Raw genomic sequence first — 26,777 nt, 5'->3', positions numbered from 1 at the left:
TTTTGGCACGCTGCCTTCTGTTCTGTAAGGTGAATGATTTCACATGGAAAAAGAATTCAAAAAAAAAAAGTTTCATCATTTCTCGTCAAGATTCAAACTTGGTGTTGGTTGAAATGTTTTGAATATGGTTGACAATAATCTTAATAGAAGACGCAGGAATACTTTCATCATACTCCTGGTGCATGCTCCTTATCCGAAACTAACTGACGTAAATGATTCCAGAAGATGGTGTTAATACTACTTATGTACACGAAAAACAAAATGAGTACATTAAGCTTTTTTTCCAGATTACAGATAATAATATTTTCGAAAATATTGAATCTTTCATAAAACAACTGCTCCAGAAATTATTTTACCTTCATTTTCTGTTTTTTCAGAAGCAAAACCAAAATACATTTTCTGTTAGTACTACTGTACACATAAAAGTTTTGATGTGCAAAGAAATTATGTGTAAAATGGTTAACTGGTGGAACTATTTACACATTCATTTCTGTTTCCTTCCATTTCCTTTCACCCGCAATCAGAAGGAGAAGACGTTATTACGAAAAAACGCTGGTTTCACTAATTTAAAAAAATTCTCTATGGATCTTTTCATCGACCTTCTTCAGATATTTTCACCTTCCACGATATTTTCTTTGATATCACTCGAAGGAGTTGAGAAACAAAAATAATCAGCAAAGGAAGAGCTCTCATTTTGTCCATTTCTGAAGACCGAGGCAGATTTTGGCCTGCGAAACGTTGAGAATTGTATAATTTCCTACCTCTTTTTTTGATAGGAAAAATTATATTTTGAATTTACGCAGTAACTTATCGGAATAAACTGAAAAGTTTGCCCTTTCTACAGTTGTATACATTCTCAAATTCTGAAATTGCCCAAAGAAGGTCGATAAAAAAAATTATTTACTCCACAAAAAATGACTTTCGTTCAATTCTCTATGAACTCACAACTCCAGTCCGAAATATTTAAATGTTGTCCTCTTTTCGACGTTGTTGAAATTTCAACGAGTATACTCCTTACCTCATGAAAACACTGTATTCTGCGAATATCTATAGAACGCACATGTTGATTGGCAGCATAACTGTGTTAGTGGCAGTCTAGAAAATTATAATTTTCCGTTGTGTTTTAGAAATAGAAGAGAATCGCAAATAGCAGTGTTTGAATCTGTCGTCATTGTTTTTTTCCCGAAATTCATCACATGATCTCTTTGAAAACAAGTAACGTCGCGAAAATAATTTTACGTAATTGCACACGACATAAATCGTTTTGCGTTCAAAATAAACTCGCCACTTGTTTTTGGTTTAATGAACACTTGGGTTTTTTATTTGAATTTTGGAAATGATCCACACAAATACGTGACTGAACGGTGGCGTAGAAAATTTCTATTTACTATGTCATTAAATTAATATCTCTGTAAATTTTCGAGTATTTCAGTGACGAATATTATGGAATAATTTTGTATGAAAAAATGGAAATATGATTTGTAAAAATGAATAGTTAACTGATTTTTTTCACATTTGTTTCTATATTTCAGAAGGAACATTAGTTAAGCTCCAGTATTAAATTTTGAAATTCTTTATTATTTTTCATATAAAACTTAACTCATATAAAGTGGATGCAGTATTGAAAGTCTTTTTTTTTTATTCATACTCTCAAAGTTGTACTGAGTAACCTTTCAATAAAATCATTTATTATTAAATCTGTTTGATGATCAGGTGAAATTTGGGTTCATTTCTTTTTTGAAATATTCCATCATGTTGAATCGAATGAAAATTTTTACTCCTCATAGTTCAACTCCGTAGGAGGGGTAAATGTTACCCTTAGAATATCAAAGAAAAAGGGAGGTCAAGTGGTACATTTTGAAGGGCTTTCAATTCTGTTTCCAACGCGACTTCAGTTTATTAATTTTTGATGAGCAGTTTCCGAAAAATACCGTTCTACACCCATACGAGTAATTAGAACTTGCCCGATCTGAGATACATGGTTTTTAGGTTAGTATTCAAACGAATATTGTTGTATTGACTCTCCTATCAGTAGGTAACTGTTTAGGAAATACCATTAGCCCCAAAAAATTAACATCAATAAGTAATCTGATATTTTATTTTTTATGCAAAGAATTGTTTCGCAATTTTAAACAATTTGGTAATACCATCAATTCAGTTTTGTTTGTTGAGTTTTTCAGTGATACCTCAAATAAGTGTATAAATTGTGAAATTACTTTGCACTCTTCGAAAACGAAATGAAATACTTTTTATTTGTGGACAGGTTGGGAAGTGCGCATGAAGGGCGTCATTTCATTTTAATGAAAGAAATATAAATTTTAATGCAAGTCACCGATATGCGCTTTATTTGGTGACAAAGTTTTCCAAAACTGGTTCGGTAAACAATAAACAAAGAAATAACCCGAGAGTACTAAATGAAGAAGCTGAAATTGGAGAAGCTGAAATTGGAGTTTTGGAAACAGCAGTTGTCGGTTGATTGGTCAAACCACCAACACTGACATAAAAACTTGGCAAGTTGACTTGGGTGTCACACCAATAGGTGGTTCCACTTATGTCTCGCTTTCGTTCACGCAGTAATTTTTATTAAGTACTTTTTTGATTACTCAATCGAGGACTACTCTCCCGACGAACTCGACGCGGCAGTTGAGCGTTTCGAGCTTTCCGTGAATGATGCGTTTCGAGCGGCCACCTCCAGGGAGGAGTGTCCGCTGAAGAGCTACAACGAGTTTCCCCCTCGTATCAAAGCCTTGATACGAGAGAGAAACCGCCTGAGAAGGCTCTACCAGCGAACCCTTTTCCCAGGGGACAAAACAGCGGCGAATAGGATGGCCAATCGTGTCAAACAGGCCATCAATGAACATCGAAACGAAAGGTGGGAAGAGCTCTTGGAATCCTTCGAACCTGGGAGTGACGAGCTTTGGCGAGTCACTCGTAGGCTCAGGGGGAAGAAGACTGCTCTCTCACCCATTCACGGAGAGCGCGGAGTGTGCTACTCCCCCGCCGACAAGGCGTTAGCCTTTGCAGACACGATGGAACGTCAGTTTCAACTTAACGTTGACGACGACGACGACATCGACCGCGATATGCTGCTGGAAGACCGGGTTCACCGACTTCTCAGGGAGGATGACGACGACGACATCCGTCCAACTTCTATGGAGGAGCTGGAGGGTCTCATCAAGGCTGCGAAAGCAAAGAAAGCTCCGGGAGCCGATTCAATAACTAACAAGTTGTTGAAGAGACTCCCGGAAAACAGCGTTGAATTCTTGCTGAGTCTTATCAACAGTTCGTTGGCCCTCAGACACTTCCCTAGAAGGTGGAAGCATGCGATCGTCGTCATGCTCCCGAAACAGGGTCAGAACCAGCTGTTCCCGCAGAACTATCGCCCGATCAGTCTACTCTCGTCGGCGGCTAAGCTGGCTGAAAGAGTCGTTCTGCAAAGACTCAACGAAGAAGTTGAGGACCGAAATGTTCTGCCTAATGAACAATTCGGCTTCAGGAGAGATCACTCCACTGAACTACAGGCTCTAAGGTTGGTCGAGAACACCATCAGCGAGCTGAATAACAACAAAAAAGTACATATAGTACTTTTAGATATTTCAAAGGCCTTCGACCGAGTATGGCACGAAGGCCTTATACATAAGCTAAACGCGCTCGACCTACCTCGGGGCCTGATCCGGTGGATCGGATCTTTCCTGAGAGGCAGAACCTTTCAGGTTAGAGTAGAGGGCTCTCTGTCCGACAACAGAGAGATCCTCGCTGGAGTGCCACAGGGGGCCGTGCTCTCTCCGACGCTGTATTCACTCTATACAAGCGACCTGCCCAGGTCCGATAGAGTGAAGATATCCCTGTACGCCGATGACACGGCTCTACTCTCATCTTCCATGGGGCGTGAGCTCGGCGTCGTCTACATGCAACGTGCATTGGACGACCTCGAGCGCTGGTACCTCGAATGGAAGATCCGAGTAAACCCGGAAAAGACTCAGGCGATAACCATGGGGAGATTACTATCTTCTCCGGCCAGAAAAGTGAGAGTCTCTGGAAGGGAGATTGACTGGCAAGCGCGGGTAAAGTACCTCGGCCTTTTAATAGACCGTAGGCTCACTTGGAACCCGCACATCATGTACGTTAAGTCCAAGATCGAGGGTCGGATAGCCGGTCTGTACCCTCTGATCAACAGGAAATCCAAGATGAGTCTTAAAAACAAAATCATGATCTACAACTCGATGTTCAAGCCTGTCATCATGTACGCTTCAGGCGTCTGGGGACAAGCGGCTCCGTCCAACATTTCCATTTTGGAAAGGTTGCAAAATAAGCTAATTAGGATGATTGTGAATGCTCCTTGGTTCGTGCGGAATGAAGCCATCCGCAGAGATTTGCAGCTGCCTTCCATTCGGCAGTCCATTCAGTCGAGGAATGAGAGAGTTTTCGAAAAAACGGAAACTCACGAAAACCCGTTAGTTAGGGAAGCCACAGATTATGCTGTAGACGACCCCTCCCGATATAGAAGGCCCCGACACTCTGTCGAATGAGGCCCTCATGTCCCCCGTTAAAGGATGAATAACTTTTTCATCCATCCCACCCCAGCCAGGTAGGGGTATCCCGTGAAGGGCGGCACTGATGTCTAAGGACTTCATGCCGTCATCCATCAGTCATGTACCCATTGGCCCATCTCAAGGCCAATGATCAGCCGAAAGGGTAGGGGAGCTGGTCTCCAAATCCTGAATGAAATGAAGATGATCGTCAAGCAATCGAGGACTACCTGCCTGGTACTGACGATGCCCAATAGGCTGAAACAGCTGTCTTCCGGTGGCTCTGAAATAGAAATCAATATGGGAATGATCAGAATAGTACTTTTCTTTTTATATTTTGATTTTCATGGAATTAATTTCCAGCAGCTTGACTGCATCAACCTTTCTCGATTTTATATCATCTCTAGAAACAAGTGGATTCGTTTTCCGATGGCATTCCAGGTTAACTTTCCAAATTTCTGCTACCGCAGTTGTCGGTTGATAGGTCAAACCACCATCACTGACATAAAAACTTGGCAAGTAGACTTGGGCGTCACACCAATATGTGGTTCCACTTATGTCTCGCTTGCGTTCACGCAGTTATTTTTATTGAGTACTTTTCTTGGTTATTCACATTTTGTCTTTAATCAAGGACCGCCTGCCCGGTACTGACGATTCCCAATAGGCTGGAACAGCTGTCTTCCGGTGCAGCAGGAGGATGATTACGATAGAAAATGAATTTTTATGAAACTATGACTCAAGGAGTCAATGCAATCCCTTACCTTTTGATTTTTTCTGAATGGCAATGTTAATAGACACAATTGTCGCTATTGGAATGATGAAAACCCTCATATTTTTCTAGAAGAACATACACAACACCCACAGAACGTCAATGTTTGAGCTGTCATTCTTGGTCCTTCATTTATTGAATAAAACGTGACTGGTGATCTGTACCTAGATATGATTGAAGATACTAACGATCCACTTATAACTCAGGAGCTACAAATTGATGCAGACGGTAATTTACTGTTGCAGGAGGTTCTGTTACATTTCAAGCAGGACGAAACTCCATCTCATTATTTTTGTCTCGTCCGACAGTGGTTAAAGATGGATTGGCAGAAAGGGAGCAATTGAGTGGCCTCCGAGGTCACCGGATTTGACTTCCATATATTTTTTCTTTGGAGACATTTTGAATTCGTTGTTTATAATACATAACCTGCTAATATTAAAGAAAACGAATTACATAACCTGCTAATACATAACCTGCTAATATTAAAGAAAACGAATTACAGCAACATATCTCTCAATTCTTGGTTTTCTGAAATGTTCAAGAAACGTTTGAAAACGACAATATTTCGAAGAGTTTATCAGATAGTGCATAGATATTTGATTGAAATTTGTTTCTCTAAATTTGACAGTTTTTTTTCGTAAACGTAAAACATCCAACAAATTAAAACTCACACGTGTATACTAGATTTATTCCCGTTAGTCAAGGGTTGGAACGATGCCACCTACTCCTCTGACCATTTCTATTAATAGGACAGTCAATACAATAACATTTGTTAAAATACTAACCTGAAAAACATGCATCTTATTGCAGGCAAAAAGTTTAGAACGTAAACTACTCATCAAACAATAATGAACTAACGCACCATTGGAAAGAGAATTGAACTCCCTTCAAAATGGTGTGCCACTTGACCTTTCTTCCATTTCATATCCTAAAGGTAACATCTACGCTTCCTTGGGGTTTGAACCATGATAGTTGAAAATATCTATTTGAAGTGCCCCCCTTGAAAATTAAATTGACTTGTCTCTTCAATTTGTCATGTTATGTTCCTACTAAGAAATTGAGGGTGGGGAAGTTTTCCAACTGACACCCTGTATATTGAAAGATCAACTCATATATTAATTACTATTTTAAATCCCATACTCAGTCAATATTTCATAAACTGCAGCTCAGAAATAATTATAGTATCATTAATCATAGTAAAACATTCTGAAGAGAAGTAATGTTCAGGACCGAGTGAATAAATGAAAAATATTTTCTCTTCAATTTGAGCAAGTTATTATTTTACAATGACTTTTGTGAAATCTGTCAATCAAAAAATATTATACTCTCTCAATTCCCCTGATTAGAATAGCCTAGTCATATTCAAAATCCGATCAAATCTGTAGAAAATATATCTTACGATGTAAACAATAAACAAAAATATTTGTAACAGTTCAAAATACGTTTTGACACACTTCTTACAACTGCTCCATGAAGAGGTCATGTTTATACCAATTTCCTGAAATAGAAAACCACCTAAAAATAACATTTCGAATCAGTTTTTTATTGGGTTTCTACACCGATATGTTTATTTCATTTAGAAAGTAAGTATTAATCAAGGGGATGGAAACGCTTTTATTTTACTCAATATGATTTTATTATACAAATATAATTTAAGTCGGAATGAATTTTTTGTTGCTATCTAATGAGAAATATTTGTATTTGTATGTGTAGAATTCATTCATTATACACTGAGTGGCCAATTGAAAACTTCAATAACTCCTCATCTCCAAACCTTACTTAGGGTTGTCTGCACTCAAAAATTATAAATAGTTTAGTGTAGTCGCTTGATATCTCGTATAAGAGATATTTCGGTTTTTATTTAATGAGCACAATTCATGAAGCAGATATGATCAGGTTTTGATACTCCTTGGATGTATTCTCAACTTCTGAAACCATCTTTGGTAATGTGTTTCTTGGTTATTTATTTCAGAGACTCTTCCTGATTTAATGATCACCTCTTGTCATGGCAATCTGATTTATCCAAGATCAAAAACTTATTGCATTTGTTTTCAGATAGAAAACATCTTTCAGTGTCAATTATCAAATATTTGCTCATGTGTTTAATAGTGATCATCTTAATTATTTTCATATAAGCTTAGACCATTGCTATGAAATATAGAAAAATGAATGAAAATAAACAGGGTTTATCTTAATTCCATTTTTTTTTCAAAAGTAACGATTAGGATTGAAGATATTCAATTTATAAATTCATAAATTTAATCATGTTCGTATATACAAGATGCTTTTTTTTCTATTTCTCACGATTGGTTTCTTCCGAAATTTGGCAGCTGAAAACATTTTGGCTCATAAAAAAATATTTTTCAATAACTGAGAAGGATAAATAAAGTATAACACAATATTGAAATTGCATTCAATTTTCGTTAATACGTTTTCATGTCAATATTCTAGATGAATTCACTTCATTTAAATTATATCCATTCTATAATCGAAACTTTTCAAGAATTATGATTGATAAATATTCATTTCTTTGCAATTTCTATGTAGTCTCATTTAAATTTATATTCGAGTTTTCTACCAGAATTCAATTCATCGTTATAATTATTATGTATTATGTTTTCAGATTCAGAACTATCGGATCTATCACACCTCGGTAAGTTTTCATAAAGTTTATTCTACATTTAAAACTAGTGTTTAATTATATAATATAATAACAAATAATACCTTTCATTCGAAAACTCCTTTGACATCTTTCGAAGAAGTTGAGAAATGAATAGAATCAGTGGAGGAAAAAATGCTTATAAACTCAAATTTTATCCTATTCTGAAGACGCAGGAAGATTTTAGTCTCTGAAGCGATAAGACAAGTATTGTATAATTTCTCAAGCTCTTTTTTTGATAGACAGAATTATTAAATACGACAAGTTACTGATAAATACAACTCTTTTCTTGTGAGAAATACTTTGAATATAATTTATGAAGGTAATAAAAAGAATGTCGATAAAAACTAATTCCCCTCCACTTAAAATGACTTTCGTTCAATATGTTTTATATTTTTCACTTCGAATTCAACATTTTACCTAGTTACCACAGTTTTGAATGCTTTGATTTAATTATCAAATACCTTTGAATTCTGCTTGTGAATGATTGAAAGATGGAAATGATTTTTATTCAACCCAAACATATTCAGGAATCAATTTGTTATCGATTTTCAGAAGAATAATCTGAACATTTTTCAGAAATTATTCATTTCGAAATAAAGAAGTCAAACCAAAAAATTATTCAAATAATAAATTTTTCGTGGAAAGAGAATTAGTTTCTATTTTGGTTTACAAAATAAAAGATGGAATAAATATCCATTAATGTACGTAATTCCAGTTTACCTTGTGAAAAAAAATTGAAATACATCAGTCAGTTCCCAAATAGCAAAAAATAACTTTGCTGGAATGAAACAAAATATTTTTCTCCAAATTAAAATAATTTTTTCAACAATAATTTATTCTTTTACCGCTATCCCCGGAAATTTCTTTTCGGAAGTCATATTCAATATCTGAAATAATACTCCTCTACAAAAATAATAGAAGGTTTGTCCTTGATATAGTCGGAAAGGTAAAATATGTCTCATTGCTTTTCTTTTTATATTTCTATCATCTATTTATTCGATAATAAAAAAAAAGGTTTGGTTGGGTTCACAACTCTGGTGACAAATGTTCTTGACAGAAACATATTTCTGTTGATTCATATTCAATCCAGCTTCCAAGTGTTCGATCAACACTTATAACTCAGCTAAAATAAAGCAGTTTAAAAGTCGTTATACATTAAACGTAATTTTCATGGAAAGAATGTTATTACCTGATTGAGTGTTCTTGCCATCTCGTTAGAAGGTAAAATAATTTAGAATCAATCATCGTGAACATAATTCTACTACCGTAGAAACTACAAAACCTTGATAACAAAAACTCCAGGGTATTTTCTTGAACCCGTTTCAAAACCACAACAAATAATAACACCAAACAAGTTCAAGAACGAGAAATTGAACCTTGTGCACGTGAAAGCGATTGTGCTGGAAGATTGATAGTTGTATCGTTTATTAATTGCTCTGAAATCGATTTCCCCACATAATTTCCCGAATCATGAGAACCAACGATACAATCGGACAAGGCTGCTTCGACTTGTGCATTAACTGATTATCTGAGCTGAATATATATTCTAGTGTAATTTAGATAAAAAAATCAGTACTTACTTGCTAGAATTTTTTTTTGTATTTCTGGCAGGTTTGGATCGACAATACCCGTTCAGGATATTTTTTTACTGCGATTAAAAAAAAAATTGTATATTACTAGAATTCAAGAATTACATGTTATTGAAATGTGATATAATGATTACCTACACCATTAGTATATAACCTACTAGTTATTTTTTCCAGTATGATCATGTCTCTTTCGACGCTGTGATAAACATATTAGTCTAGGATTCCGAATTAGGTCGAGTTTTCTAATTATCCCTACTAGTCCACTTTTAAGGAGATATGGAGCTTCAAAATGACAATAATAAGTTTTCCAAAAAATATCTCTGGTTAGAACAAAGCGATGTAATGAGTGGCCCCCTCAGTCACCCGACTAGAATCCTTCAGATTTATTCGTAAAGATATTAGTATATGTTGACACATATTTAAGACACCTCAAAAGCTCCAAAATATTGCTGTATTAGCTGCTGGACAACATTTACAACATTAACTTGATCAATTACACCGAATTTTAAAAAATATTCATTTCATTTTTTCATTTCTGTAGATAGAGTATTGTTATTATTTTGTTTTTGCATGTTTTTTGAACGAGTCAATCGAATTTCCAAAACAAAGCAGAAGTAGATGGGAATTTCAATTTTGAACAAATTAAAAAATGACACCACCGCTTAGAGGGTTGAAGTTTATGCATTGGATTTTATTTCAAAACTTCGACCCCCTTACAAACAAAATTTGAGGGACACCCAGTATAACGTGAAAATAAACAAAAGTCATCAAAATTTGGAGGTAATTTTCTTGCGAAAAGTAATGAAAATTATCACCACTTTCTCAGTCAACCGTAATAATGCAATAAAAATTAGGGTTTTGACTGACTTTTGACGGTTTTTAAATTTTTCAATGAATTTTGTGGGCACCCTGTTTTATACAGGGTGGACTATTTTGGGCTATTACTTTATCAATTACTTCCTATTCGAATTGAAATGGGTATATTTTTAGGAGAGGGTAATTTTTGGAAAAGAACGGTTACTTCTCAATCTTCATACAAAAACTGTGGGAAACTTCCAAGGAAAATAAGAAAGCAAATAATTTCAAAATAAACTCTTGACAAAATTGTGTAGATCATAGAGAAAAAAGAAAACATTATTATTTGACTTGAAAAGATTTTGCATATAATAAATTCATGCATTGAATGTCAGACGTTACAGAAACTGGGATATTCGATATGAATGATTTGAAGATTTGAAATTTGAGGTAGAAAATATAGTGTGTCAATGCTCCTATTTTGATACACTTTCATGTAAGTTATAATGAGTGTATATTGTTTCTATTTTGTTTCATTTATATAGGATAACCCAATGAACAGGTTTACTATAAAGTTTTTCAGTAGACTTTATTCAAATATTTGAATTCCATTGTTTTTAGGGTACATTTTAACTTTTCTGTGGTATGAAGGGGAGCCTAAGTATGAACCAGTTTCAATGCTATTATATATAGGCTATTTCGTTCAAGTTGCTGCGTATATAAATGAATCGGTTGAAAAGTGAAAAATGTAGGATACATGCTCAGATTACTTGTCAGACATACCTGAGATATTAACAATTTTCGCTGGAAAAGAGGATGAAGTGATGATTCGATCGGATCTAATGGTGCTTTAATCGTGCGTTTCAATCTCTGTTGTTATTAGATAAAGCTTAGTGTGTCAATTGGAATGGCTATTCCAGTTTTATCTCCAGTAAAACGAATCAGCGCATGTGCTTTTTCTGTTGACGAAAAGACTATCATTTTTAATATATATGACGCTATCATACACCAAATTCCTTCGTATTCCGTTGATACTCTGGTGGAAATATGTTCGCAAATTCTGGGAATTTCAAAATTATTGATGAATAAATTTAAGAACGAGAGAAAAAATTTTCCCGCAAAATCTCGACAACCATCTTTAGGATGAAAAATTGTGCTTGATGATGAAAACTACAAACTTGCAATTGAAAGAACAATACATTCATTTCAATTTGAGAAAGAAATATCGACCTTGGACAAAATAATGGCAAGCTTGAAAGAAGACTAGGAATGTCTCCAATGATAGGAAGAAAAGAATTGTGGGAGAATTTCAATAAAATTGAATTTCAGCTGGGAATAACAAAACAGATACTCTCTCTCAATTAAAAATGATCAGGTAGGCATGACCTAAGATAGATAAGACAGTTTTGACGTGAGAATAGAAAGATTTAGATATTATCTGAACGAAACTTTGTTTAACGAAGGATATATCGTTGGAAAGATGCGGCAAAACAAAAACAATACAAGTTCATGTCAAACTTTTGTTGAACGTTTTGTGGAGGGCGGTTTATTGATGTTTGAGTTAACGCATTCTAGCTAGACATAAAAGTATTTGTTTGGAAAATATTTTGGGCAAATTTTAGACCTTATTTCACCTATATGTGCGATTTTGATAGATAATATCAGTTATCATTTCAGAAAAGTTGAAAGAAAATCAACTATTGAATGAAGAAAATCAGGTAACATTGAGTAGATTGTACAGAAATGAAATATTCTTGTGCGTCTGCTCCCTTATCATTGAGAACTCAATTCCATTGAACTTGTGAAAACAAATTCATCTCCTGAAGACGCCAACTTGTTTGGTGAAACGCACGTCTCAAATTAACATACCGATTCATCATCATGTGAATATTCAGAGTATAGTGGCACTAATATTATTTCAGTTGAAATAAAATACTTGTTTTCAATGAAAAACTGAAAAAAAAAACACGAATCATCATGCACAATCTATGATTATTCTTTATTCTCAAACCAAATTGGTTTATTACAAAGTATGAATCTGGTACTTAGTTTATTCTGAGTTTGTTCATTACAAACTGCAGAATAGTGAATGTTAAATTAGTATCAATATCTACAATTGTCGAAATCACAAATGGGGCGAAGAAAATTGCTGAAAAATCAATCAAAACAAAAAGTTGTGAATAAATTGCATATACGTAGAGAACGTTTCGTCAAGAAACTGGATCAGTTATCTTCTGATGAACGTGAGTCACATTATAAAATATTGCTAGAGAGATAGAGAGATTAGGCTTATGTTTTGACAATTTATGTTAAAGTTATGAGAGCAGGTGCATTCAAAACAACATTGAAAATAATATCACATAGTAATTCTCTCAGTAATCACTCTGTAGCCTTCAGAACTGATCATTATGTGTCAACAAGATGGTACCCTGGTAGACATTTTCTCTTTGCTTGAACGAACATCCAGTTAATTGGGATTCTTCTTCTTTTTTGTGCGGATTCCGAAACGAACTTACTTGACCTGGACTTACTGGCGCTACTATAAATATTACTACTATATATATACTTCTACTGGTATGCCTTAAAAAGATTTAATTCGTGCAGAGGCGGATAGAAGGGGTTTCAAAACTATTCAGAAGGCAATTGTCCAAATAGTTGGTATCATCATAATCGAACTATTTCGTCAGAAATACTGACTATTAGTATTTGTGATTCGAAATATTACACATGAAAATGTTTTGCAGAAATAAAAATCCAGTCAAGTTAACGAGTTTCTGATCACACGAGCAAAATGAACCAATGAGATCAACATCACACTGATAAAGTTTCTAGGGACATCCACTGCTTTCAATGAGTGAAAATATCAAATCAAGCGCTTGGTTGTTTTTTTAAGAATTTTGAAATGATTGCATCTTCAACAAATGGAATCGAATAATGCAGTGCCAAATTCTATTGCGGCGGCTTTCTGTAGAAATAGAATGTCTAGTCAGTGACGATATGAGAAGGATATGGTCGAAAATTTATGAAAATGTATATAATATTTCATTTGTTACTTAAATACGACCTTTATGTATAGTATTCACTCCAATATGAAGGAAAAGTAACAAGATGCCTTGGTAGGTCAATGGATTAAAAGTGACTTATAGATTCAAACCCCCAATCAAGATAAAACATTAAAACACTCCTGTTGTGTATTGCAGAACTGAAACTAAATAATATTCATATTTCCATTAAAAATTTTTCAAGCACGTTTTCGTTGAGTAACAGTTAGTAAGACAGTGTTTTGAAAACATTATAAGTATCATGTATATGTACTATCGATAATTACTCATGGTTTAGAGTTCAGAGTTTTTTCTTCAGTTAGGAAATGAAATGAAAAATCGAATATATATCATAATTTTTTTTTATATTGGATGGATGCTACTGAGATGAGACTTTGGAATATGTATGTTACATGTGAGATATATCATGTATATCTGAATCATTGATAAATATGAAGGTGATGAATTGAACTTACTTGTAAACTATGTTACTTTCTTGTTTTTTCTCTGTATAATGGAACTCATTCATAAACTATATTACTTTCTTGTTTCTTCTCTGTATAAAGTAAATCATATTTTATGTTCGTAAAGTAACTCATGGAGTCCGTATGAGCTAAATGAACAACACTGTTTTTTAATTTTTTTAATATAGAGGGTGACTTGCCTTCGATCAATGACGCCATCGCTATTTTATTAAAATAGAAAACCTGGGGTAACCTTGCTTAGATGATTCCAAAAATTTATTACTTCTGATTGGTACAGGTTGCTCCAGATACATATATATGCGCTGGTAGTGCGCCCGACTCATGGTCGGAAGGCCGTGGGTTCGATTCACGCCTCGACCAGATATTTTTTCCAGAGAATTTATCTAGTTGAAGCTGGGGTCACACGTTGAAAGGTTAGTCCTTAGCTCGCACAAGTTTCTCAATTTCTGAGAGTTGTCGTTCGTTTGGGGGCGACAGCTTATTAACGGAAAAACAGATTTTTTTAAACAGAAGAGAACAATGAAATGGCCCACTAGACTTCACTTTTTTCAAGGGGTTGTTCGAACATCCGTGGCCTGAAAGACAAAATCAGTCAAGAAATGCAAAACGTAATACCTACTATGCTACCAAGTGTCGGAAATGAATTTACTACTTCAGTAGGTCATGGTCTAACTGTCAGTGTAACTTTTCTGTTGATTTAATTTGTCTTTGATAGTCTATAAGTTTGTTACATAACGTCATTACATTCATTGTCCATGTAACATTTTGTTTAAATTACAGAAATTCATAAATTTACTAATTTTTAAAACATTTTTGGTACTGCTCACCCTGTATCGTTTCATAAAATAGTGACCAAAATTCGAAAAAGTCGACCTGTTTCCAGAATTCCAAATATTGTCCAATTTATCTAACAACTAATTTATGTATAACCTTATTGACGGACTGTATAAGTTTTAAAGTTCAACTTTAATAGGTGCAATATTTTATCTGCAGTTACATTATTTTCATATGGAGATTTTCCGTAATTATGGTCAATTAGAATATATAGCCACAATATGAAACTCTTCAAATGATATTCCTTCAGGCGCAAAATAACGTTATTTTTTTTCATGGAAAAAAAGCACTACAGGAAAATCCGTAAGGCGCTCTAAGAGCGGTGCCTGTGCGAAAGTAGCGATTCACGTTGGATTTGAATCGCTGGAGATTAAATCTATTAAGAAAAACGTTCTCAGGAAGTTGATTCCCCATTAACGCAGTTCTCCAAATGAATTAGTTCTTAAACAGTGAAGTTCGAGTTGTACTGAGTTGAACCTCATATTCACTATTCACCAAGAACAGCTCAGAACATATTTAACAATAAATGACATGTTTGCTAAGATCAGACAGGTGATATGCTGTGATTTTCGAAAAATGATTTAATAAATAAAAAATGTGGATAGTTTTGAAAATCAACAAAACATATTCTAGAAACAACAATTAATTTGTCTTTCACCGCAGTATAGGTACGTCACGTGAAATGACACTGAAATAAAAATGAAGTGAATGAAAAAGATCACTACTCAAAAACTTGAAACTAATGAAGTCAATGAAATAGATCAGAAATTTATTCAACGAACGTCATTTTTTTTTTATCCATTTCTGAAGACGGAGGCAGATTTTGGCCTCCGAAAAGTAAAAGATAAGTATAATTTCTTAATAATTTTTTTTGATAGGCAAAATTGTGAAATACGACAAGTTACTGATAAATAGAAGATTTTTCTTTGTGAAAAATACTTTGATTTTTACGCAGTAACTTATCGGGGTAAACTAAAAAGTTTGCCCTTCTACACTTGTATAAAGTTCTCCATTATAATTTTTTATATTTTTTCAGATTGTGGAAGGTAACAATTAGCCAAAAAAAAGGTCGATAAAAACAGATCAGAAATGTTATTATAGGTTTTTAGGGTATTTCTGAGTGAAGTAAGTGATTTCAGGAATTGTTCTTAGGGATGCAAAACAATAGATGTTGGAATCGAATACTTTGGAAAGAATTTTTTTTCTCATAATCATTGTTTCTTACAACGTTAAAGAAGGATCAGAGTAACTCATAATCAATTACTCTCCTGGATATACGATAAAGGCCACAAATAGCAGCAATTAAAATTTTTAAATTATATTTGAAAAATAATACAATGTCATACCTTCCAGAATTTCAGAAAACATCTCTCTGAAAATTATAAACAATGCCTTCAGTGAATTCTGGTTCGAAATCAATTGTGAATGATCTAAAAACTAGAAATTATTGTTTTAAGATATTATTTTGTTGAATATGAAGCATTATTTTCAGAACCACTATTTAAAATTTGTATATATGAAAACTCTCACTAAAAGATAAAACCGTTTATTATATTAATTCAAAGACCATTCAAATATCATAACCCGGGTTATTTATGCAAAAAAATTCTCATCTATTCACTTCAAAATATAATCAGAAATATCTCAATAAAGTCATACTGGAATTGCTTCAAAAAAAAACCTCATTTCATATTTCAAACTAGTTTTGAATCACAGTGTTCACTGTCAGGGTTTATTTTTTCGTCACTCACCTCAAGAATATTTGATAGTACATTCCTATCCTACACCCATGTCGTCTGTAGCATCACTTTTCTCGTGTGGAGAAGTTACTGGCATTTGCTATATTTAAATGTACAATTTTAGAATAAACTGGAAAATGAACATGTACTATTATAGAACGGCGACTTCTTTCATGGACTGACGATGGAATTATTATAAGCTTTGCATCAGTCTATATAATCATTTAATGACAGTGCACTGAGAATATAAACGAACGATATTTTAAAATTTGAGATGCTTGCAAAAATACTGGTTATATGTTATTTTCACAGAAATAAAAAGGCAGTAAATTGATGGGTGTAGCCATTATTACGTGGTAGAAAATCATAATAAAGAAAAGAGAATTGAAGCTTTCTATGTTTTTTACCACTTTTATTTGTAACAAACAGTTTCATCCTACAAGGACATTTTCAAACTTATACATTAAACTAACAATGGTTATCTAACGTTTATTCGCTTTTTTGGGTTAGTAGTTTACAATTTGTTTGAATATTTGTTAAGACCCTGCTATAGGCTCGTGTCTCTTCAGGGTTTACAATTTTTTTCCTATCAGTGTTAGTATGTGTTAGTATGTAGTTGAAATTTGAATTAATATTTATGAATTATAGGTTATGGTTTATGAATAATAATATGAATATAGTATAAGTAAAAGTGAAAGTAAATTTGGATGTCCTAGTTCCTTGCTGTGGTCGGTTTTCTTGGGGGTGTGGATTTGTGATGGATCTGTGGTGTTGAGGTGTTAACGATTTCGTTTGAGCACTCAGGGCGTTCCAGGCTATGATTTCCGCTATCTGATGGCTAATGGAAATTTCTCAAGGATATTCTGGATTTGCTCCGTATGGTCCTCCATTAACCCCAGGAGTCTGGCTGGGGGGAACGGTAGCTTTCTCCGAGGCGCCTCCGCGTGGCCTCCATGGCGTGGTCAGGGTGTTAATTGCCGCGGTGTTTTGGTTTCTCATAGTTCTCGTAGCGTATCTGCCTTGGAGTTCCTGAAACCTCAAATTGATCGGGGTGATATCTATTTGGTTGTATAAGTTGTGTGAGGGATTTCTGAAGGGGAGGTTATGGATATTTCAAAGGATTTTTCTCTCGGTTCTTACTATTCGATGGACTTCTTTTTGGTTTAGTGTGCAGTAGAGCATGGCTTTGTTGTCCACGACCGGTCTTATGAAAGTTTTGTATGTGTGCAAGAGAGTCTTGCTGCTGCATCTACCGAACTTGCCTCTCAATGCTTTCAGAAGATTTGCTCTTTTCCGGACTTTGTCCAGAGTTTCTCTGAGGTCGGTCTCCCAGTTGAGGGTACTTGTGAAGGTGACCCCCAAGTAGGACACCTAGTTTTGGAGTTGGAGGTTCTCTCCTAGAAGTCTGATATTCAAGTCGGTAGTGTTGAGTTTGGAACGGGTAGTGGTGTTTGGGTGTCTAAACAGGATTGTTTGTGTTTTGATTCAGGATTCATTTTGATTCGCCACTTGTTGCACCATTGCTCGAAGTGGCCAATCATTGTCTGGGCTTTTGTTTGTAGGATGCGGGTACTAGTTGCGGATGCGTATAGGATAGTATCGTCCGCGTATTGCAAAATTTTTTGAGTAATGGGGGTGTCGTGCACATAGATTAAGAATAGTGTGGTTGATTACATTAGCCCTTATATAGAACCTTGTATAGGTAATAATAGTGGTACTTGGCTTGATTGAGTACCTGAATTTTGTTTACTAGTTACAGTGCGGATATGCTAATTTGAAATATTTCCTTGCATAGTGCAAAATTTCCGTATCGGGTTGCATGCCAAGGAATGGTTTGAAAACGTCGAATCATTTTTTCGTAGTCTCAAGGACCTTTCATGTTCAGCATACCGTTTGTGGAAATTTCGTCCACATTGTTCCACATAAACAATATTACACTCCAGACACTTAAGCTTATAAAATCCAAATTTATCCAACTTGTCCACCTAATCTTTGGCATTAAAAAGGAAATCAGATAACCTGGCATGTGGTCTGAATGCCACTTCCACACTGTTTTTTCTGAAGAAACCCGCAATGATCTCTGTTCTTTTTCCAAAATATGTTAGAGTTACCCATTTCTTGATTTTTGGTTGTTTGACCTGAAGGTATATTAATCTGTAAGTGAATTTACGGCTTTGTTTTCTGGCTAACTTCTGGATAGTATCTGTGTTGAAACCATTATTATGACCTATCTGTGTAATTATATCAATTTCTATAGCTAGATTGTTAGCAGACAAAGGCAGTGAGAATGCTCTGTGCAACATTGAATTGTAGGCTGCTAATTTATGACTGTCTGTATGGAAAGAATCGCTTGGGATGAAAATGTCTATATAGGTTTTCTGAAAACATTGGACTCAAATTTATTCTGATTGTATGTAATAGTCATGTCTAAAAAAATTATCTGTTCTTCTATCTTTGTTTCGAGTGTGAACTAAATGTTGATATTGAGATTATTCACGAGTGTCATAAATTGGTTCAACTGTCGTGCAGTACCTCTAAAACAGGCGAGAATATCGTCTACATATCTGTACCAAAAATGAATATGTTTTTAAACAAGGTCGGAATTTACTATAGTGGTCTCCAAGCTGTTCATAAATGTGTTTGCTCACCCCTTAGCCCACTTTTAGCAAACATATTTATGAACAGCTTGTCGACCACTATAGTAAATTCCGACCTGGGTAAAAAACTTATTCATTTTTGGTTTCAGAGGTCCTACACGACAGTTGAACCAATTTATGACATTCATGAACAATCTCAATAGCAACAGTCAGTTTACACTCGAAACAGAGATAGAGAAACAGATAAATTTCTTAGACTTGACCATTACACACAATCAGAATAAATTTGAGTTCAATGTATACAGACACTACTATTTCAAGCGATTTTTTCCGTCATAAATTAGCAGCATCATAAATTAGCAGCCTACAGTTCAATGTTGAAAAGAGCATTCACACTACCTTTGTCTGCTAAGAATCTAGCTAGGGAAATTGGTATAATTACACAGAGAGGTCATAATAATGGTTTCAACGCAGATATTATCCAGAAGTTAGTCAGAAAACAAAGCCGTAAATTCACTTACAGACCCTCAGGTCAAACAAACCAAAAATCAAGAAATGGGTAACTCTAACATATTTTGGAAAAAGAACAGAGATCATTGCGGGTTTCTTCAGAAAAAAAAGTGTGGAAGTTGCATTCACACCACATGCCAGGTTATCTCATTTCCTTTCAATAAGGTGGACAAGTTGGAGAAATCTGGAATTTATGAGCTCAAGTGTCCGGAGTGTAATATTGTATATGTGGGACAATGTGGTCGAAATTTCCAAAAACGGTATGCTGAACATGAAAGGTCCTTCAGACTAGGAAAAAATGATTCGACGTTTTCAAACCATTCTTTGGCATGCAACCACAAGTTCCCGAATCTAAACGATACGGAAATGTTTCGCTATGCAAGGAAGGGTTGAAAACCCAATTATTTAGAATCCTTGGAAATTCGCAAGCATAAACATTGCGGGTGCAACCTGTTAAACGATCAAATCGATTTAGTTTACTCACCAGTTTTCAAATTAGCATATCCGCATTGTAACTAGAAAACAAAATTCAGGTACTCAATCAAGCTAAGTACCTCTATTATTGCCTACAGGGGTGCTATATAAGGGCTAATGTAATCAACCATTGTTAGTTTAACGTATAAGTTTGAAAATGTCCTTATAGGACGAAACTGTAGTAACGTTAGTTTCAAATAAAATTGGTAAAAAACATAGAAAGTTTCAATTCTCTTTTCTTCAAAAAGGAAGTACCCAATTACGATATAAGGATAAGGACTCTGTACAGAACTATCGAGTAGTAATTAACCTGTTGGAGAGTATGGAAATAAACAAATTCAAAAACTCTCAACATCTCATGAATGATCAAACTGAACTGAATAATTTGCCATTTATTGAATCTGTTCATTTCCAGGTAAAAATAGATAAGTGTATTTACAAGTATACTTTCAAACATTTTATTGATATAGTTAATGAATTCATACCTAACCTTTTCAGGTAGATTCATTATTTAGGCAGACGAGGTTAGAGTATTATTATTATGGTTTTAATTTAGAAGTAACTCTCAGTTTATGCTTGAGGAAGGTATTGTATAGCGAAACACGTGTCGCGGTTTTTGTGAAACCCTTTATAGTGAAAATCATACAATAAACTGTATTGATTAGTTTTGAATATGGATTTTCATCAAGTATCGGCCAGTTCTATTCAATTATACTAATGAATATGTAAATTTTTTTCTTCAGAAAAGGCACGCTAAACTGAATTTTTTATATGAGAATCATATGAATGAATAATTATGTCCCCGCTTCAGAAGCTTTCTGATTTCAAGTCTGAGCACTTCAGTAAATTTCCTGTTTCAGGCTGAAGTCACTATAATATAGTACTATTCCAAAAGCGATTCAATGTTATGATTTATTTCTATTTGAAGAAATCTTGCTATAATGTGCAAAGTACTTGTATTTAGTAGCTCTTCAATATGTACAGCACATTTTATGATGCTGAAGGAAAATAAACGAATAATCACAATGTAGCGAGGATAAAAAAAATTGTTTAGTAGGTGGATATCCTAACTAGAATTTTCTTTTATTTCATTTCCGATTGTATTGATGATTGATTATTCAGTTTGCAGTGATAGGATGTCTCATTAATATCATGACCATATTAGATTGAATTGAACCTTGTTAAAGTAAAGGCCAAGTCAACGAAAAAGTATGTTGGTTCATTAGCATACAAATACTCGTATCTGAATTTGGCATTGTAATAATGTATTAACATTAACAACGTGGAAGTAACAATATATTATAACAAGTCAATGCGGTGGTCGGAAATATCGCCTTCCTGTAATACAATCTAATTAACAACAAACTTGTGAATTGTATTCCTTCAAGACAAAAAAAAACTTCTGGACCCTCTTACACCGAAACTGTACTATACAACTGAAATATTCAATGGAATTGATGAAAATTGGAATGGGAGGGATGAGAAGTACCCATAAATACCCTTGAAACTTCTCCACTTGAATAAATTCACAGGTATTAAATTAGGTGACTTTGGTGGAGATTCAGTAGCTCATCTTTGACCAAACAATATGAAACATTTATAGCTACCGTCTAGTTTTGTGGTTATCTGTGTTTCTTAAAAGAAATATGCAGTTGTTCAATTTCAATTGAAGGATGTATTCTTTTATCAAGAATATATGACAACACTATTCAGATTATTTTCAAATAAATAAATGCTCACTAATATAATTTGAAAAAAAAAAGCCCAAACGTCTACTTTCTTTTCATACTGAGTATTATCTCTCTTGAGAAGTCCCAGAGTCAACATAATCTTCTGGTAACAAAATATTGGTTTTCTTCGAATCCATCGTGTTTTGAAAAAAGTCAACACACTGAAGAAGATTTTAATTAAAAAAAAAAAGAATGAATACAAAGAATAATTTTTTCTCACTAATTCTTATGATATTTATACTTCGTAAGTATACATTACATTATTATTCTTCTCCTACATTGAACAAAAAATGTGAGAAACTTTCACATAAGGGAAGAAAAATAAAACAAAAAGAGGTTTTATGGTAGTTAATTTCTTTCTTCTTTTTTTGAGAGTTTTCCACATATTTTTGTTCAATTACAGAGAAGCAGAAAGCCAGAATTCAAATTCAGTTATCTCTGGAATCTAATTCAACCCACGAGACTAATTCAATAAATGCCCCTATTGCAAAAATGAATTTACAACAGCGTTTTTGAAATGATCTCTCTAAAATGCTAAACTTAGTATTTTTTCGAACAACTCTTTATCAAACTTCAGCAGAGGTGAATTAATAATAAAAAATAATAAAATTATAGAAGATAACGTTCCATTCAATATATTTAAATTGCTATGTTTTCTTTGACAGATATAATCAGAAATTGAGTATGTGTCGCCAAATAGTGGTTGGACTGTTCCATTGAGTAAAACTATACACTACGAGGTTTAGCAATCGAATTTGTGCTCAGTAAAACTATAGACGTAATAGTGTCTATTTATTCATAACTCCAAACTGTGAGTTTTCAACAAGGACATTCAACTATTTAGTTGAAATAAATGGATTTTGCAAATCAGTAGCTGTATATTCGTTTTGAAATATGTATAGGAAATGGAGCAGAGATAGAACAAAAAATAAATAAACATATTTAACAACGGTTTTTATGAGATTTTCACAATAACAATTCACAAATACACAACAAATGTTTCATTTTATAATGGATTTTTCATACGTGTCTAATACTACACCAAATAAACAAATATGTTTACCCATACGTCCCTTCAATTTGTTTAATAAATATTTGAAATCAATTCTTATACAAAATATTCCATAAAAAATTTTATCACTCGCTTTGAATCATTTTATTTTATAGATTCTGCTTGTTTGTATGATTGTATGAGTATGTATCTTTTTTTTGGCTGAATGAATTTATTATCATTATTATTTTATTATATTATTGTTATTCCTTAGGTTCTGTGAAAAAACATTTTGTTTTTTGAATACGTGTTGTGAATAGGATTTATTTTTTGCCAATTTATCGGGTATAGTGACTGGATTGTTTTTGTTGACCTCATTATGAATTTTATTAAAATATTCGCAGCAATTGAAAGTTTTTTACCTTATGAAAACTGTATTGCAAATAAACATAATTATTCATTTATAATCAAACAAATTCAGAATGTAACTTGGAAAAATAAAGAAGAAACCCCATCTATCCTTTTCATTAGAAATGAAAATTCGAAATATAGTCATTGGAGTTATTCTATCGGAGGATATAAATGCATGAAGTGAGGCTGACCCACTTTTATAAAAAGCCTAAAACTTTCTATCAATGAGCAATTAGACAGTTGTCAAATGTTGTTAATGCCAAAAGTATGAAAAACATTCGTGAAAGTTGTTAACAATAAATGTAACGCAAATTTGAAAAGGGTTTAAATTAATAATAATTTCAATAATCCCAAGAGAAATACATGTTACTTGAATTGAACCACCGGTATTTAAACTATAAATGTTAAATAGCAACTTTCTAATTGAGTATTAAATGAAAATACATAACACTTATTTTAATTACGAAAAATGAGAAATAAAACTTTCGTTGTTTTTTTACCACTTGTTTTTTGTAACTGATGTTGCTGCAGTTTCGTCTTATAAGGACATTTTCAAACGAATACAATAAACTACTATCAGTTTGAAAAAGTCCTCATAGGACGAAACTGCAGTAACGTAAGTTACAAATACAATTTATAAAAAACATAGGAATTTTTAATCATTTTCTTCTCATTCACACTCAACCAAAAAGGTACGTATTATACATTGACACGTTTATGGAAAGCATAAATTAATTTATGCTTATTTGTCTAAGAAAAATTTTATGGTTACACTAAACTCATGTTCATGAATATCATGAAAGCGTTTATAAAAATCCATAAAACTATTTTATGAATTGAACCGTCTCATACATGAATTATGATTATGCATTCAACTGAATGCATAATCATAATTCAGACCAATGAACAATCAACTGAAAAGATTTATCAATTTCACGAATAGAATTCATTTTCCAAATTATTACGTTCATGAAAACTGTAACTTAGCTCACATCAATACTATAAACTCATTTATGCTCCTGACGTTATCATTTATCTATTTAATTAATTGAATTCACTGTTAAAATAAATATATTCCTGAAAACAGTAACGCAGCTCTCATTAGTACTATAAACTGATTTATGCTATTCACGTTCATGGTTAGTACGAAAAATTTAATATCATAGATTTGAGTTCATTTTTATGATGAAAGCCAATGTTCAAAAATACTTTTTTACTGAAAATTTTCTTTCATACTTACTCAATACATGCTATTGTTGTATTAAAAATATAAAGATTCTCAGAAACACAACCTACTAAGAAAATGAAGAGGTAACATACAGAGAAAATCAGAGTTTTTCTTCGAGCTGAATGAATGTAATACATGAAATACACGTACTTCAGTAAAACAAATGAATCTTTAACACTGTTGAATTACGGCAATATGGTATATAATGTTGGAACACCAATATCTTGCATCCATCATTTTATCGCAGTGAAACAAATGTAAGGGATATACTGAATCACACAATACCCTACTTTTCCATAATCGTTGCAGAACCTTTTCTTTGCTTCTAGGTTAGTGATTTCAGAAACGTTTACATTTTTCAAAAACTTAACGGACTCAGTAATTTTTTATTTTTTGTTTTACCACGTTTGACTGCAGAGAACCTTTATAGGAACTTTTTTGTTTCAAGAACAAACCACAAGCACTACTTGAAAATCCTTGAGGCGCTCTGAGAGCGGTGCCTGTCCGAAAGTAGCGATTCACTTGCGATTTGAATGGCTGATTATTTCTACTTTTTTTTGTATGCTTTTCAACATTTTTCTGAAAGACTCCTTTGAAACTGTATAACAGATATGTGTGCAGTATCTATCGATAAAACAAGATAGATAAAGATAATGTTTCCTTACTAGAAATTCATAAGAATAATTCCGAAGATTATGCAGCAGAATAATTTAAAAACATTTTTGCAACGACTGTTTTTGATCTTTTCAACTTCCACATTCTGTCGACAATGTTTGAAAGTGAAGCAAACCATAGAATAACGGTTACAGGTATCATTAGAATTTTACAATTCTGAAGACGGAGAAAGATTTTTAGCTTCCTTTAGTTTCTTACTTCTTACACATTAAGATATCGAAGTGAACAGAAAGTGTGAACTTTCTACACCTGTAATAAAGTTCCAAATTACAACTTTTCATTTGTTCAGATTATGGAAATACCCAAAAAAAGATCGATGAAATACTCCAATTTCATTAAAAAAAAAATGATATTCGTTCAATAAATAAAAAAAAATTATCATTTATTAAAATCATATCTTGGTCACCAAAATTGAACTCCAGTTGAATTCAAGAAACTTTAAAAGGTCCTTGATCAACACATGTTAAATTTCCAATCCAACCTCAAAATATTATGCGTCGTGTCGCAATACAATTGAATATTATAAGAGGACTGATTTATTAAATTACATGTTTCAAGCGGTTTTTCACTCTTTGAATTAGAACTTTTTCTCGACGTCTGTCTGAAAGGACTGTGAAACATTACAACATAAACAAAACTTCACGCCCTGTTGTACTTGTCGTGAAATTGTTTTTTAGACTGTTCAACCTGTCTCACAAAAATTATGGAAATAATTTCAAAATAACAGTCTGACAGATTGAATGTGCAATTGTCTACTAGATTTATCCGAATTGAGGCACAAAAATTATTATTTGTTAGCAAATGTTCATTTGTCAATTCTCAGAAGTTATTAGAAAATATAAAAATTTTTATTGCTCCAGACAGTGATTATCAATCAAGTAACTCATCGTACCAATGCCAACACCAGCAGCAAATTGCATGACAGTAATAGTTGAAATTTGAGAAATTACTCGATAATTCGTGCAGGAAGCGAGAATCATAATTACATCAAACTCCCAGGTTTCTTAATCTTTGTAAAAAAACAATAAATATCGTTTTCGTCTAACCTTGTCATTTTAGAATACCATTACAGGACGTGACGTGTATAACTATCAGTTCAAAAAAATGGCATTCAATGGTGTTGATCTACGTATTCAGCTTAGCGTATTGTCTACTACCGGGTATACCATTTACATGGTCATTGGTATACGGAAGACGAATAGATTATTTTCAGGTTCTTCACTGATAGACGTTCAAAGAGACTGAACATAAAATATGAAATATTGTGAATACTTCCAAGAGTTTTTGAAAACAGTGAAGGAATTTGACTGACTGACCAATTCATTCCTTGTATAAATTTTAATGGATTTTCAATTTGAATATTTGGGTTTTCCGTAGTATTATCTTCTTTTCCAAGATGGTATTATATAAACATATAAACATGTGATTCAGAGATGATTATTAGGCAATTCATTATTATCTGATTCTAGAAATAATAATAATATTTTGGTTATTTCCTATTTGAAATGATAAAGAAATAAAAATGGTAACCTCTTGATTCTATATTGTCAACTTATGAAGAATCATATTCCAATTATTGTTTGGTAGTATGAGAGTCCAAAAATCATTAAAAATTCATGAATTTATTGATAAGGTTTTATGAAATACCATTTAATAATTCACTTTATATTGGATTTGGGAAAAACCACGAGTCAGAAAACACTGTTAGGGGAAAGTTG

The 26,777-nt window shown here is 33.4% G+C and overlaps 1 protein-coding gene and 1 long non-coding RNA gene across 8 annotated transcripts in view; one reads left to right on the top strand and one right to left on the bottom strand.

Moving 5' to 3' along the window:
* The window catches only part of LOC111510963 (uncharacterized), a 68,818-nt gene extending 67,728 nt beyond the window's left edge, over positions 1-1,090 (bottom strand). For both annotated transcript variants that reach the window (XR_012466048.1, XR_012466047.1), the window contains exon 1: positions 1,019-1,090. This is a non-coding gene — a long non-coding RNA (uncharacterized lncRNA). The remainder of the gene's footprint in view (positions 1-1,018) is intronic.
* LOC111504252 (uncharacterized) overlaps positions 1-26,777 on the top strand; it is a 650,330-nt gene that overhangs the window by 357,678 nt on the left and 265,875 nt on the right. For 3 of the 6 annotated variants that reach the window (XM_074177945.1, XM_074177947.1, XM_074177949.1), the window contains one exon: positions 7,922-7,951. The exons of the other annotated variants lie outside the window; for them this stretch is intronic. In XM_074177945.1, coding sequence (XP_074034046.1) covers positions 7,922-7,951 — 30 coding nt within the window. The remainder of the gene's footprint in view (positions 1-7,921; positions 7,952-26,777) is intronic. 6 annotated transcript variants of the gene reach the window in all.

This window comes from Leptinotarsa decemlineata, unplaced genomic scaffold, assembly GCF_025532065.1.
Source record: "Leptinotarsa decemlineata unplaced genomic scaffold, Ldec_3_MD MMD2_tig00003335_RagTag_RagTag, whole genome shotgun sequence".
Classification (NCBI taxonomy): Eukaryota; Metazoa; Arthropoda; class Insecta; order Coleoptera; family Chrysomelidae; genus Leptinotarsa; species Leptinotarsa decemlineata.
The sequence above is the reverse complement of the archived record's forward strand: the minus strand, read 5'-3'. Positions and strand labels throughout refer to the sequence as shown.